Source organism: Trichosurus vulpecula, chromosome 2 (assembly GCF_011100635.1).
Source record: "Trichosurus vulpecula isolate mTriVul1 chromosome 2, mTriVul1.pri, whole genome shotgun sequence".
Classification (NCBI taxonomy): Eukaryota; Metazoa; Chordata; class Mammalia; order Diprotodontia; family Phalangeridae; genus Trichosurus; species Trichosurus vulpecula.
The window spans coordinates 400,582,291-400,595,372 of NC_050574.1; the positions used below are offsets into that span (position 1 = coordinate 400,582,291).

General features: G+C 35.0%; 1 protein-coding gene across 1 annotated transcript in view; it reads left to right on the top strand.

Annotated features, from left to right (window-relative positions):
- The first annotated feature begins 350 nt into the window (after positions 1 to 350).
- Positions 351 to 13,082, top strand: part of LOC118838427 (arylsulfatase F-like) — a 42,073-nt gene continuing 29,341 nt past the window's right edge. The window contains exons 1-4 of the mRNA XM_036745722.1: positions 351 to 384; positions 7,199 to 7,272; positions 8,948 to 9,097; positions 11,126 to 11,247. Coding sequence (XP_036601617.1) covers positions 7,259 to 7,272; positions 8,948 to 9,097; positions 11,126 to 11,247 — 286 coding nt within the window. The 5' untranslated portion in view covers positions 351 to 384; positions 7,199 to 7,258. The remainder of the gene's footprint in view (positions 385 to 7,198; positions 7,273 to 8,947; positions 9,098 to 11,125; positions 11,248 to 13,082) is intronic.

Here is a 13,082-nt window from a genome sequence, read left to right on the forward strand (position 1 = left end):
ATAAGACGGTTAAATGTTTGATAAATTGGACAAGCACACAAATATCACATTCTGGGTTTTACACAAATATAGTAAATAGTAGTTCACACATACAGTTCATAAAGTTAATTTTTGGTTCAAAAATGTGACTTCACTACCTACTAATTATTAACAGATATCATTGAATGATTTTCTAAATGGCCTCAGATGAAACACACTTATAATTTAAATTTTAACTTGTAAATTTTTCTATGTTGGCTGGGAGAGCTCGCATTTCCTTAAATTGCAGCAACTCAGAGTTTCACAACATGCTGTCAACAGAGCTGGCAAAATCTTGTAAATTAGGTGAAGTAGGAAGTGCTAAGGAACATCACACACAAACATCTCTTGCTTTTTCTCCCAAAGGTAAGTCATTTGTTATTATTATTTTCTTAATTGAAAACAAAAATATTTCATTAAATATTCAACTAATAGTTTCTCTAGTGAATTAAGATTACTGTAAAGAATTTTAGAGGCCTGCTTTCTGTGGTACTTTAGAATGTTTAGTTTGGGATTTCTCCATTTTTTAAAACCACTTGCTAACTTACATTATAGGGAAGTTATGAATAGTAAGACTAAAGTCCTTACCCTTAGGAAGCTAGTTTAGAGGAAAATATAACCCATTGAATATTGAGTAGTATTAAAATAATCTTGCTATCTTTTAGCAGTCAATTCATAAGATATAAAACTGCCAAATTTAGTCAATTTCAATGTAACCTTTCACTGTTTTAGACTTTTACAATATAAATTCTTTCATAGCATTAATAAGATATTATAATTTTATCCATCTAAGCACAGTTATAAATTTAATGCACAGCCCTCATTGGGTGGGTTCTCAAACTTTTTATTGAATCACAAAAATTCTACATTTTAAGGCAAAGGGCACTTCCTTATTAAAATTTTTGAAAGAGTAGTATCACATTCATTTTAATAGCTCAATAGGGAAGTGAGATTTCTAACAGCATTTTGCAATTTTTTGAGAAATTGCACATAATCATATGTAATTAAAAACATATTCTCCTAATTAAAAGATAATTCATGTTTCTAATAACATCTGATATTCACCACAGTTCCGTGATACAAGAAAAACTAGAAGTCTATGGAGTATATTACAAAGAAAAACCCATAATGCCAAACATCTCAAGTTCTTCTCAAGTCAAATTTCATCTATGCATTTGGCTAAATCTTCACTTGTCCTTCTAAGAAAATTGTTCATGTTAGTGCCTTGATATATCACTTTATCCAAAACCCAATAACAATAGTCAACATTTATATGGTTCTCACTATGCTAAGCACTTTAGAATAATTTTATTTCTCCAACAACCCTGGGAAGTAAGTGCTATTTATCATTATCCCCTTTACATATAAAGAAGATTGACTGAATTCTCTGACACACAATAATTATTATTTAGTTTCAGAACAAAATTTTGACAAGATCAAATCCAGATTTGTAATCTCTAATGATAATACCTAAATAAAATTTCCCAAGAACCCATTATTTTCACCTTGTACTTTAATTTTTTTTCAAAATTCACTGTTTTAAATATATATTACTAAGTTTTATAATCCCACAAATTGAAAAGTGATGCTGGGACTATAATTGCTGAGATGTAATGTAAACATCATATTGGCTCTAATTAAAATAAATGCAAATTAAACAACAGTATCTTTGACTTACATATTCTAGAATACTTATACACTTTTTAAAAAAACTTTTAAACAGGCATGTTAATTTCACTAGCTCTTTGATAGCAAGCAGATTGTTCTCCCTCAAAGTACTGCATCTTGTTTTATAAGTTGTGCTTTGGAAAATTTAAGGATACATTTCCAAGTGATAAATATTTGTATTACATTATAAGCGTCCTAATTGTTTTCTATAAAATGTTTATTTGTTTTAATACCCAAGTCATTGAGTCAAAGAACTCATTGAATATTTGAAATAATGAATATTGAAATAATAAAATAACTTGAAAAATTGCTCTCTCAAGATATCTGCATTTTGTAGTGCTATTTGTAAGGCATATATTCTTTTTAATTTGATCATTTCTAATCTAAGCACCCTCCATATTAGGTGAGCACATGCTTAATTGACTCCTATACTCTTCTTTAATGCTATGGTCTTGTTTAATTCTATCTTCAATAATTCTTCCCCTAACTTATTATATACTTCAGTTGAAATAAAATTTTGAACTAATTTTGCTTCCACTGATTTCAGCACAAGTTTACCGAGTTTCTACTTACTTTCCAGTTTCTTTCTTATTTTAAAAGAAGCTTTCTTCTTGGCCATGGTCATACTGCAAACTCTGAGAATTCACTAATTCCAGTTTACTCCCACTAATCAGTGAACACTGTCTGGGGAAAGGGTGATAAAAGCAAATTTTACAAAAACAAGCCAACCTCAATGTGGAGATTTATAGGGAAAAACCTCTGCCCTCTAGTTTGTGATATCTCTTACTTTCCTGCAATGGGGAACAAAGGTTCCTGCCTTCTTATCTGTGTCTCTTGTTCACCCACCCCACTGCATTCCCAGTTTACCAAAGTCAGACAGGCAGAGAAAGGATCCCTTTCTGGTAAGACTTTTAAAAAATCTACAGAAATTTTTTTACTGTCTATACCATTTTCCTTTTGTTGATCAGACCACAAGAAAAGTTTGGTTTAATTATCAAGATAGACACACAGATAAACAGACCTATACATGTACTCGCTGGCAAGTTTTTTCCTTTCTTATCTCTAATCAATCTACTCAAAAAGTTTAGGAGCAAGCTTAAAGTTTTAGTTTGTAGTAATCGAGAAATCCCTTCTTTGGACCATATTAGGGACCCATATGAGATTTCATGTAATTTGTCAGCTGAACTTTTTGCCCTAATATTGGTTTACAAAATCCCCTCTTAAAACCTCACTGGCAAAGTCTTCCTCTCTCACTGTCATTGAGAAGATACTTTCTGCAGTTGACAGACTAAATCATAGAAAGAAAAGAGAGAAAACAAATCAAAGAAAAAAGTTCTGCTTGATCTATGGGAATTAGTGAGAGCTAAGTTTCTGCTAGCCTCTAGACTCCGCCAATTTGAAGACTGTAGCCTAGCCTCTATTTCCTTTATGAGGGCCTTGCTACTCTCCTCTTAAAGGGGCTTTTACCTGCCTTAAAGAGATCTTCCCAAAGGCTTTTAGGGAAAGACTTTCTCCATCCAGACTGTGGGAGTTCCCTAAATGGGCACTGTAAGATATTGTTCAATAATCATTTTACTATCAAAAGCAGATGTGAAAAATTGCATAAGTAGATACTGTTTTCCCTGTGAAGAATGGTTTTCAGATTGTGAAGGTTGATGGCAGAGTATTTGTTTTCTTCCTGAAGTCTGCATTGGTAATGAAAGCTGACACGTATTACACTTTCAGGTTTGGAAAGCTCTTTGGATACCTTGTCTAATTTGATCCTCACAGTAATACTGTGAGGTGGATTCCAAAGGCTATCTCCATATTATGGATGAGGAAATGGTAGCTTGAAAAGGTTGAATTATTACCCAGGTGATCAGCATATAAAATAGGATTCAAGCCTATGCATATAATGCCTCCATTCCCAGAACTCTTTCCATCATACCCTAATGCCTCTCAAGTGAAAGATGGAGAGCCATTTTTCATACCTGTTGTAGAAAAGATTCCTGCTTCAAGCATGGGTTGGAGTTGATGGCCATAAATTTTCCTTTTAGTATTATGATTCTTTGATTCTCCAAATAAAAAAATGGTAACAAGAGGTTGGAACTCAAAATAAATAAAAAGCTTGTAAGAGAGTACTTAGTTGGTCTTACTGAGTTTAAGTCACCACCCACAGACAAATCATATCTCAGGGAACTCAGAGAACTGTCAAATATGATCATTGAGGCAATGACAATGATTTTTGAAAGATCATCAAAAAATAGAATAGTGCCACAGAACTGAAGAAATGTCTTCTCACTTTTAAAAAGAGAGTCTAATAAACTATAGACTGTTGAATTTGATTCCAACTTTTGCAGAAAAATGTAGTGAACACATTAAAACATGGTTGATAAACATTGAGGAAGTGGTGATGACCAACAACCAACACAGTTTCTTCAAGAATAGATCATGACTAATGTCATTTACTTTTCAGATGAGTTACTCACCTAGTATGTCAGGTTAATGTCATAGACATACAATAAATACATTTCAATGAAGGACTTGACGAAATATTTCATTGTACTCTTGTGGATAAGACACAGTACTATTTATCATTTTTATCAATGATTTAGATGAAGAGCAATGATCAGACTTGCATATGAGAACTACTGAAGATTAGCTAATAATAGCATATATATAAGATCTATTATGTAATAGATTATCAGGTTAAGCGTTTTACAGATGTGATCTCATTTAATCTTAGCAACAACTTTGGAGAAGAGCTATTATTATCCCTATTTCACAGTTGAGGAAACTGAGGCAGAGGTTAAGTGGCTTGTCCACCAAATCATACCTTTTAAGTAACTGAGGCCAGATTTGAACTCAGGTCTTCTTGATGGTAGGACTAACACTCTATTCACTGTGTCACCTACCTGCCTAACATTAACTTACAACATCAGGATCCGAAAAGATTTCAATGGATTAGAAGGATCAACTCTTTCTAACATGACTAAATATAACAGCGAGAGGTCCAAGGTCATATACTTGGGCTTAATAAATCAATGTTTACAAGTACAGACTGGAAAATATAGTTAGGCAGAAGCTCATATGGAAAATGTCTGAGGGCTGTGGTGGACTTATAATATGCTCAATATGAGTCAATGGTTTGACGTGGTAGCTGAAAAAGCTACTATGAATTTAGGCTGAAAAAAGAGATTGTCTAGAAACAAGGAGGTGATAGTTTCACTGCCCTGGTTTCTCTGGGAGTGTTTTCTCCCTCTGGAAATTGCTTTCTCTAACTTTCTATATATCTGGTATTTGCTTATCTGCTATATATGCTGAAATGGCTGGTTGCTATAACAGAGAAAGAAAAGCCAAGGATCACACTTTCATTTTGTAGTGGCCATCAAGGGCCATAGATAATGCATGTTTAAGCTATTTTGAAGGGAGCCCTAAAAAGAGATAGAGACTATCATAAACTCTCTAAACTTCAGTTTTTTCATCTATAAAGACTGGACCTGATGACCTCTATGGCCCTTCCATCTCAAATCTATGAGCCTAAGATGAATGATATTACTCTATCCTATTGATCTGCAATAATTCCTAAGGTATTTTGATGTATAATGATTAATGCTGAATATATAGCTAATGAAATTACTTTCTCTTATCTGCTCTGCTAATCACGTCTAAGATAACAGACACCAATACCTGTTTCCTTTTCAACCTTTTCTGGTTCTTGGGCTTCTGAATGTCACTTGAGAATTTCAAACATTTGTGCTGATTTCAACACTTATATCTATATTTTTATAGCTACATTGCCTCAGCATTTGTTCTAATTGATCTACTTAACACAGATGAATTACCTACATCATTTTCCAGAAGCTTCTTCTAAAATTTTTTTATTTTTGCCTCATCATCCATCCCGTGAACATCCTTGCATTAGCAAATGATCTGAGATCCTACTTTCCTAAAAGATGAGGACTATCATTTGCTTCTTTTAAGCTGTCTTCACTAACTGCTAGTTGTCTAGGGCCATAGTTGTCTAGAAGCATCATTCTGAGTTATCCTTAATCTTCTTAATCACTTCCAGAAGACCTCAACTCAGACAATAACTAGCAGTGTGACTTCAGACAACTACATTAGCCTCCCTGGGCCTCAGTTTTGTCATATGTAAAATAAAGAGGTTAGACTCAATGGTCAATAACAACTATTCTAGCTTTAAATATATGACACTTTAACCTATGTTCTTATGCATTTGGCAAGATTGAGCCAAACTTCTACAATTTGGATAGGACTATACTTTGCCTGTTTGGGTGTGTCATTTTGGAGCTAATAATCTTATATGATTAATTGAAGAATGTTATACTTCCTTCAAAGAAGGAAAAGGAGGTGGGGCTCTAGGATGGTTAATAGCTCTGGACTTGCACTGGAATGCAAATCAGACACATACATACTTGCGTGTGAATCAGACATGTAAGCTCTGCCCAGCTTTATCTCTATATAATGTGAGTAGGCTGCTCACTGCTAAAGACCTGGCAAATATTTTTTTTTTTCCGGATCAGATTCAAGAAGAAAAATTAACTATATTCCTCTTCTAGAAAACTTAAAACAGGTGAGTTGGGAACATCTGACTATGCGATATATTATTTTGCTGGAGAAATTCAGACTTTGTGGTTGTGGTGAGTGGAGATGACAAAACTTTTGCCTGGTAAAGTTCTATTGGCATGTTCTTCACATTGAAATACAGAAGAAGGAGCAGGCCAGTAGTCCTTCAATAAACATGGTTGTATTGAATTTTATCAGGGTGAGGTGAATCATTTGGAGAAGATTCCTAGTGTCTTGGGTGTAAATTAATATTGTTGAATATATTTAGCAGGATGACAATTGGAAGATTGAGCTCACAAATATTAATGATAGAAAGCAAACCTAGATGTATAAATATGTGTATGTGGTGGGAGAGGGGAGGGAGAAGTCTTGCTTTATAATAAGGTGTGACAGCCTTTTTTTGGTGTTGAGCTTCTACAGTTTCCCATATACAGGTATACTCTGGCACTTAATTATTCTTAATCCTCAGATAGCTTTGGGACTTCAGGAGCCCAGATTAACCAAGAAACAATAATAACATAATGAAAATGGAGAGAGGTTCCGATGTTCCAAAGTCATTTGATAGGATTTCTTTGTCCGGGCTTCCAAGGCTCTGGAAGTCTTCCCTTCCTTTAGGGATACTTACATTTTACTTTGAAGGGCTACAAGGACCCAAATTCGTATCAGATGAGAATTTCTCAAAGTGTTTTGGGGAGCCCAAGGATTCTAGAGCTATCATAAATTTATGCATTTGAATTGGAGCATTTGGCAAATGTTTAGAGGAAAAAGAAAAATGAACAAAAAAACCAGGTTATTCAACTAGTGGTGTATTGCTTTATTTTTTTTACATAGCAACTAAGAACCATTGATATTTGTAGGAACTAGTGCAAATTTCTTAGAAGCCTGGAAGCTCCTAACTTTAGTTACTAATTTAATTGATTTAAAGGTATTGAATTGACTTTTGCAGGCAGTTATTCCCTTTCCTGAAGAAGAAAAGAAATATATGCATACATAAAATTGGAGATACATGATGGAGCACTGGTAAGAGACAATGCCATTGAATATCTTTCCTTCTCCAATTCTCTCTTATCTAAAGGACAAGATTTGTGTAGAGTTTGAAAAAAATTAATCTTACAAATGTGTAATATAGTGGGAGTCTTCCTTCTGATGAACCCAATATTTCCTGGGATGGGAAGCTCTGGGTACCCAGCCAATAGACAATAAACTTAAATGCAGTGAGTGATGAGACAAAATCTGCTCTGTGAACCTGAGCAGATCTGTACTTGGATTATTCCATTCATTATACCATCCCAAAGGTTTTATAGTCATTGGGCATTAGTGGAAAGGCTGGCAACTACATCCACTACATCCTTTCTTAAATTCTGAAGGTCACACTGAAACAGTTACTTCTCCTCACTTCTTGTCTCCAGATCCTTCATTTTGAAGGAACTCGAGACCTCAAAGAAAAAGCAGGATTACATCAACTGCTTTTTAAAGGCTAGATGGAGGAGTGGCCATTCATGACTGTTGTAAATATACTTTTTTTTAATGCATGTGTGCAACTTGAAAATGAGATCAGATTATTAGTCTGCCCCTGGCAGTCTGGCAGTCTTGGTGGACTGGGAACCATTCCCCTGTACAGATTAATTTTTATTTTGACTCCAGTTGCCTGTGAAAATTCCATGAGTAATGGAGTGTGTAGACATTATTACTGCATCAGTCTACCTTGTAGTTAGGATTATGTTTATTGATACTGCATAATAAATGAGAGTTAGCATAGATATAACCAGATTAACTTCTGAAAGGATATTCCTACTTCTCTCTTATGGATGGCATCTGGCTTTATAAATGACACAATCTGAAATTATATTATTGGAATGGGATTAAAAAACACCTGGATTCCACTTATAAGAATAATATAATTGAAGGTCTACGTTAATTTTTTGTTGGCTTCTCTTACTAACAGAGCTGACCTTATACCTAGTTTGACCAGACATCTACTTGGTAGAGTGGTTTCAAGAAAACTATAGATATTTCCTCTGACTCTCCCCCACTCCACTTGCTCAGTAATAGCTGAGATTTCTCAAATAGAGTACAAAGATTTCTTTTGCCCAATAAGAATTAAGTCTTAATATACAAGTGGCCTTGAAAGAGGGAACTTTAAATTCAACTTCTAAAGCCTTTCTAGACCCTTTTGTGGGTGATCAGGGAGAAAGAAGGTGGATACTAGATATCTGAAAGTAGGGAGGAAAGAAGAAGAAGCTCTGGACACTGCAAAAGGACAGAGCAAGGGAAGACTGGGGACATTAAAGACAAGTTCTACAAAAGGTGTTTTGGTATTCAACTGTATAATTTAGTTGTCTCTCATGAGCCTTTCACGAGTTCTCGTACCCATTTCTCTGGATGTCTATGTTTATGTTTATCTGAAATTTATGCTATGTATTTTTATACTTTTAAAACCAAAATAATTATGAGACCCATCTAGAGAATTTCTTAACACAAAATATTCCCAAAAATTTCCTCTGGGATTAGTTGGTTTAAAATGAATTTCTTCTCACTGAGGAACAGAAATCAGCAGGACTGAATGCCTGAATTGATGTTGCCCATGTTTTGTCTCATAGCAGAAACAGATATACTTTTTTCATTTTTATCATCAAAAAGTGATTTTGATAAATTCTTAATTCATCAAAACATAATCTTTAATTTTTCTCCATAGGCGCTCCTTGATCATTCTGTCCCTATTTGGTCCATTGTTGAAAATGTGGGGATCAATGGCTGTACCTGATTCCAGACCCAATGTGCTACTGATAATGGCAGATGATCTAGGAATTGGTGACTTGGGATGCTTTGGCAATGTTACACTTAGGTATGGACTTAGCAAGTTTAATTTTGTTTTCTTGTTTAAAAACTATGATGAAGTAGATGGATATATATACATGTGGTTGTGTGGTTTGTTCTTCTTTCTTGAAGAGGACCACGACATCAGGGAGATGATGACATGACTTGCAATTGACTTTGATTTGAGTGAGGGAGGGCTGTGTAAAGTCATCAGCCTCATTTTCCCCTCCAGAGCCATCTGAGTCCAGTGGCCAGATATCCATCTGGAAGACAGGAGATAGATCAGGATGCAATGGGAGATGCTGGCCCTTTTAAGCTAAGGTCTTTTCAGGTTCTCACTTTGAGTGAAGCAATACCCATTCAGTGAATAAGCCTCTTTAAGAGGTGAGTCAAAGGATGGCCCCTATAATAAAAAAAAATCTAACTGGGAGGGGAAGATTCTCAGGGTTGCTGGCCAAAAGAGAAAGAGATACTACTTACATTCACTGAGCCAGGAGGGCCCAAAAAATAGCCGTTAAGTGGTTCTCAGGCAAGGACCTATTCTTGTCCAATCCATGAGATTCAGAGTGAATTGGGTTTAAGGCTTGGTCTTTGAGAAATATAGCCAGTAGACTCCAAATTAACAAGGTAGCTTTCAGTTATCCAAACTTACCTTCCTTTGAGCAGCACACCCTTAGGTAAGGGGAAAGAGGGAAAGGGGAGGGAAAAGGAGGGGATAGAAAGGGATAGGAGGGACAGGATGGGAGGGAGGCAGGGGGAGAAGAGGAGAGGACAGAAAATGAGCTGAGTTGCCCAACTGGGTCCCCATTCAGGCAGCTCGGAATACTCACAACTTGTACAACTGGGTTAATTGGTGCTACTTTTTAAAAACTTTGCTTTGACCAAATTAACATACCAATTTCACTAAAATGATCATGTTAGCAGTTTCAGTAAATTATTTTACCTGTGTTTACAGAAATAATTGCAATGACTGTTAGGCAATGCAGTGGATTAGAATGCTGGGCCTGGAGTCAGAAAGACCTTAAGCTCAAATACAGCCTCAGATACTTTCTGGTTGTGAGATCCTGATTAAGTCACAACATCTATTGGCTTCAGTTTCCTCCACTGTAAAATGAAGATAATAAAAGCACCTACTTTGCCAGGTTGTTGTAAGGATCAAATGATGTAACATTTATAAAAGTGCCTAGCACACTGTAGATAACTATATAAATTCCAGCTATTGTTAGCTATTATGTTAAAAGATGAAAGAAAGAAAGTTCAAGGGTTTTTTTGTTTCTTTATTTTGTTGTATTTTGGGTTTGTTTTAAGGAGGATGATTTTTTAAAAGTCTGGTGTATGAATAGTCATTAAATTAAGTTCTAAAATCTACATTCATGAAGGATTTACAAGTAGTATGATGCTTTAATCTCAATGGTGTGTCCCAGTGTCAGTTTAATGAACCCAGAAACAATTGAGAAATATTTAGTCTGGAAGAGAGAAGACATAAAAGGGAGTTTAGGGTATTTGTGGGGCTGTCATCTCAAGAAAGACTCTATTATATTCCATTTGAACCAAGAAAGTGACTTTCTATTAGTAGATAGAAGGTACAGAGAGATGTAAGTTCAAAAAAAATACTTCCTATCAGTTAGAGGGCTCCAAAAATTGAATAGATTTTCTTGGAAATAAATAAATTCGTATTTGAACACATGATATATAACCACTTGTGTGGGTACTGTAGAGGAGATTAATGTTTGGGTGGAAGTTGGAGTAACCATTGTTTTCTCTCAGTTTTGATAAGCTATTATTCTATCAACTGATGTAAATGCACTTAAGTCTGTGACCATTTAAGAATTTGAAAAAAAACCACAATAAAAATGGAGCCCCCAACACTTTGATCCTAGCTTTCACTTTCTAAGGTATCCTCAGTTAATGGAGCACACTGGTCGGAGGGGAAAGCAATACTGGAAAATCTATGTTGTCTAAATGCTCTGTGAGTCTGAACTCAAGCCACCTTAACTGCACATTCTTATATAACTTTAGTTAGCTTAAAACATTTTCCCCCCTCTCTCCTTTTTAGGACTCCTAATATTGACCGCCTCTGCAAAGAAGGTGTCAAACTCACTCAGCATATTTCTGCAGAAGCAATGTGTAGCCCCAGCAGAGCAGCTTTCCTCACAGGCAGATACCCAGTCCGAACAGGTTTGAAGATCTTTGAATATTATGCCATTGATTTATTAAAGTATTTTACTCCATTGATTTCAGAAAATAAAATAAATCTTAGAGAGCAGTGGTGTCAAACTCAAGGGTTTGGGGGCTACTAACTGGTACATACCAATCTCTACAGGTACCATATTGACAGCTTTGAAATGTGATGTTGTCTATATTTTATTGTTTGTTTAAATTATTTTGTTAAATATTTCCCAATTATATTTTTTTGATCTGATTTGGACCACGCTCAGAAATGTTGTGAGTATGTGGCCAACTGGAGATGGTTTCAACACCCCTGAAATAGCTTGAAAGAGCACTACCTCTGGCATTAGGAGACCTTGGTTGAAATCCTGCTTTTGACACAAGTCATTTAACCTTCTAAACCTCAGTGTTTTCATCTGTTAAAGGTGTGAGTTGGACTACAACACTACTAATATATCTTCTGGTAGGGGACAACTAGATGGTGCAATGAATAGAGCATTGAACCTGGAATCTCAGGAAGACTGGAGTTCAAACCCAGCCTCAGACACTTACTAGTTGTTTGACCCTGGGAAAGTCACTTAACCTCTTCCCACCCCCCATATAGAGAATGGAGATGATAATAGCACCAACCTCACAGAGTTGTTGTGAGGATCAAATGAGGTAATGATTGGAAAGCTCTTGGCACATGCTAAGCCTATATCAATGTTAACTATCATGATCATAGTTTTAATTAACTCCTATGAACACCATCCAAAACTGATAGGAATAAAGGTACTATGTTTATCATGTAGTTTATGTATCTACCACTCCGTCAACGTTTGTCATACTTGGTTAGGCCAAAGGATCACAAATTTATAACTGGAAGGAATCTTAGAGGTCACCTAGTCCAATTCTCTAACTTTACAAACGAGGACACCAAAGTCCAAAGTAGTTAAGTGACAAGTTTGCACATGTGTGAAATGACAGAAATAGGATTTTGATGTAGTCCCTATAACTTTAAACCCACTCTTTCCTTTAGATCATTAAAAATTGTTTTTTAAAGTTTTATTGCTGTGTTTTGTTTTTACATTACAAATATTAAGAGATTATTCCTTGTTCTTGAGAAATTTCTTGCAAGTTAAAACATTTAAGTAAAACTAATAATACTAAGACCTCATCTGAAAGTGCATGAGATATTTCACGTCTGTAGTACACCCACACCTATTTTTTAATTCACAGGAAACTATTTTCTCTCTTTCCCTTGTGACAACCTGATAAAAAAAAGAAAAAAAACAATTTTCTTCTAACAAATATGAATAGTCAAGGAAAACAAATTCCCTCAATTTTTGTACAAAATTATATAGATCTTATTTTACACCCCACGTCTAGCATGTTTCTATATGTTATTGGTGTTCTTGAATCTTGATAATTGAATCAAATGTAATTTTTAGAGTTTTCAAAGTTATTTTTCACAGTGTTGCTATTTTATAAAATGTTCTGTTTCTACTTATTTAATTATTTAGGAATATAAAACAGTCTCAGAACTTTTTATTTTTATAATATTGATGTTGCAATATAAATTATTCTTCTGGTTCTGACTATTTCACTCTCCGTCATGTAAGTCTTTACACAAAAGCATCTATTTCCTCATTTCTTATAGCACAATGGTACTCCATCACATTCATATTCCACAGCTTATTCAGCCATTCCTCAATTGTTAGACTTGTTTTAATTTCCAGATTTCATTACCACAAAATGAACTGCTATGTTTATGTAACTAAAAAAGTTTTTCCTCTTTCTTTGATTTCTATACTATTAGGCATAGTTGGGTCAAAGGGCATGCCCTATTTAGAAATTTATTTTTG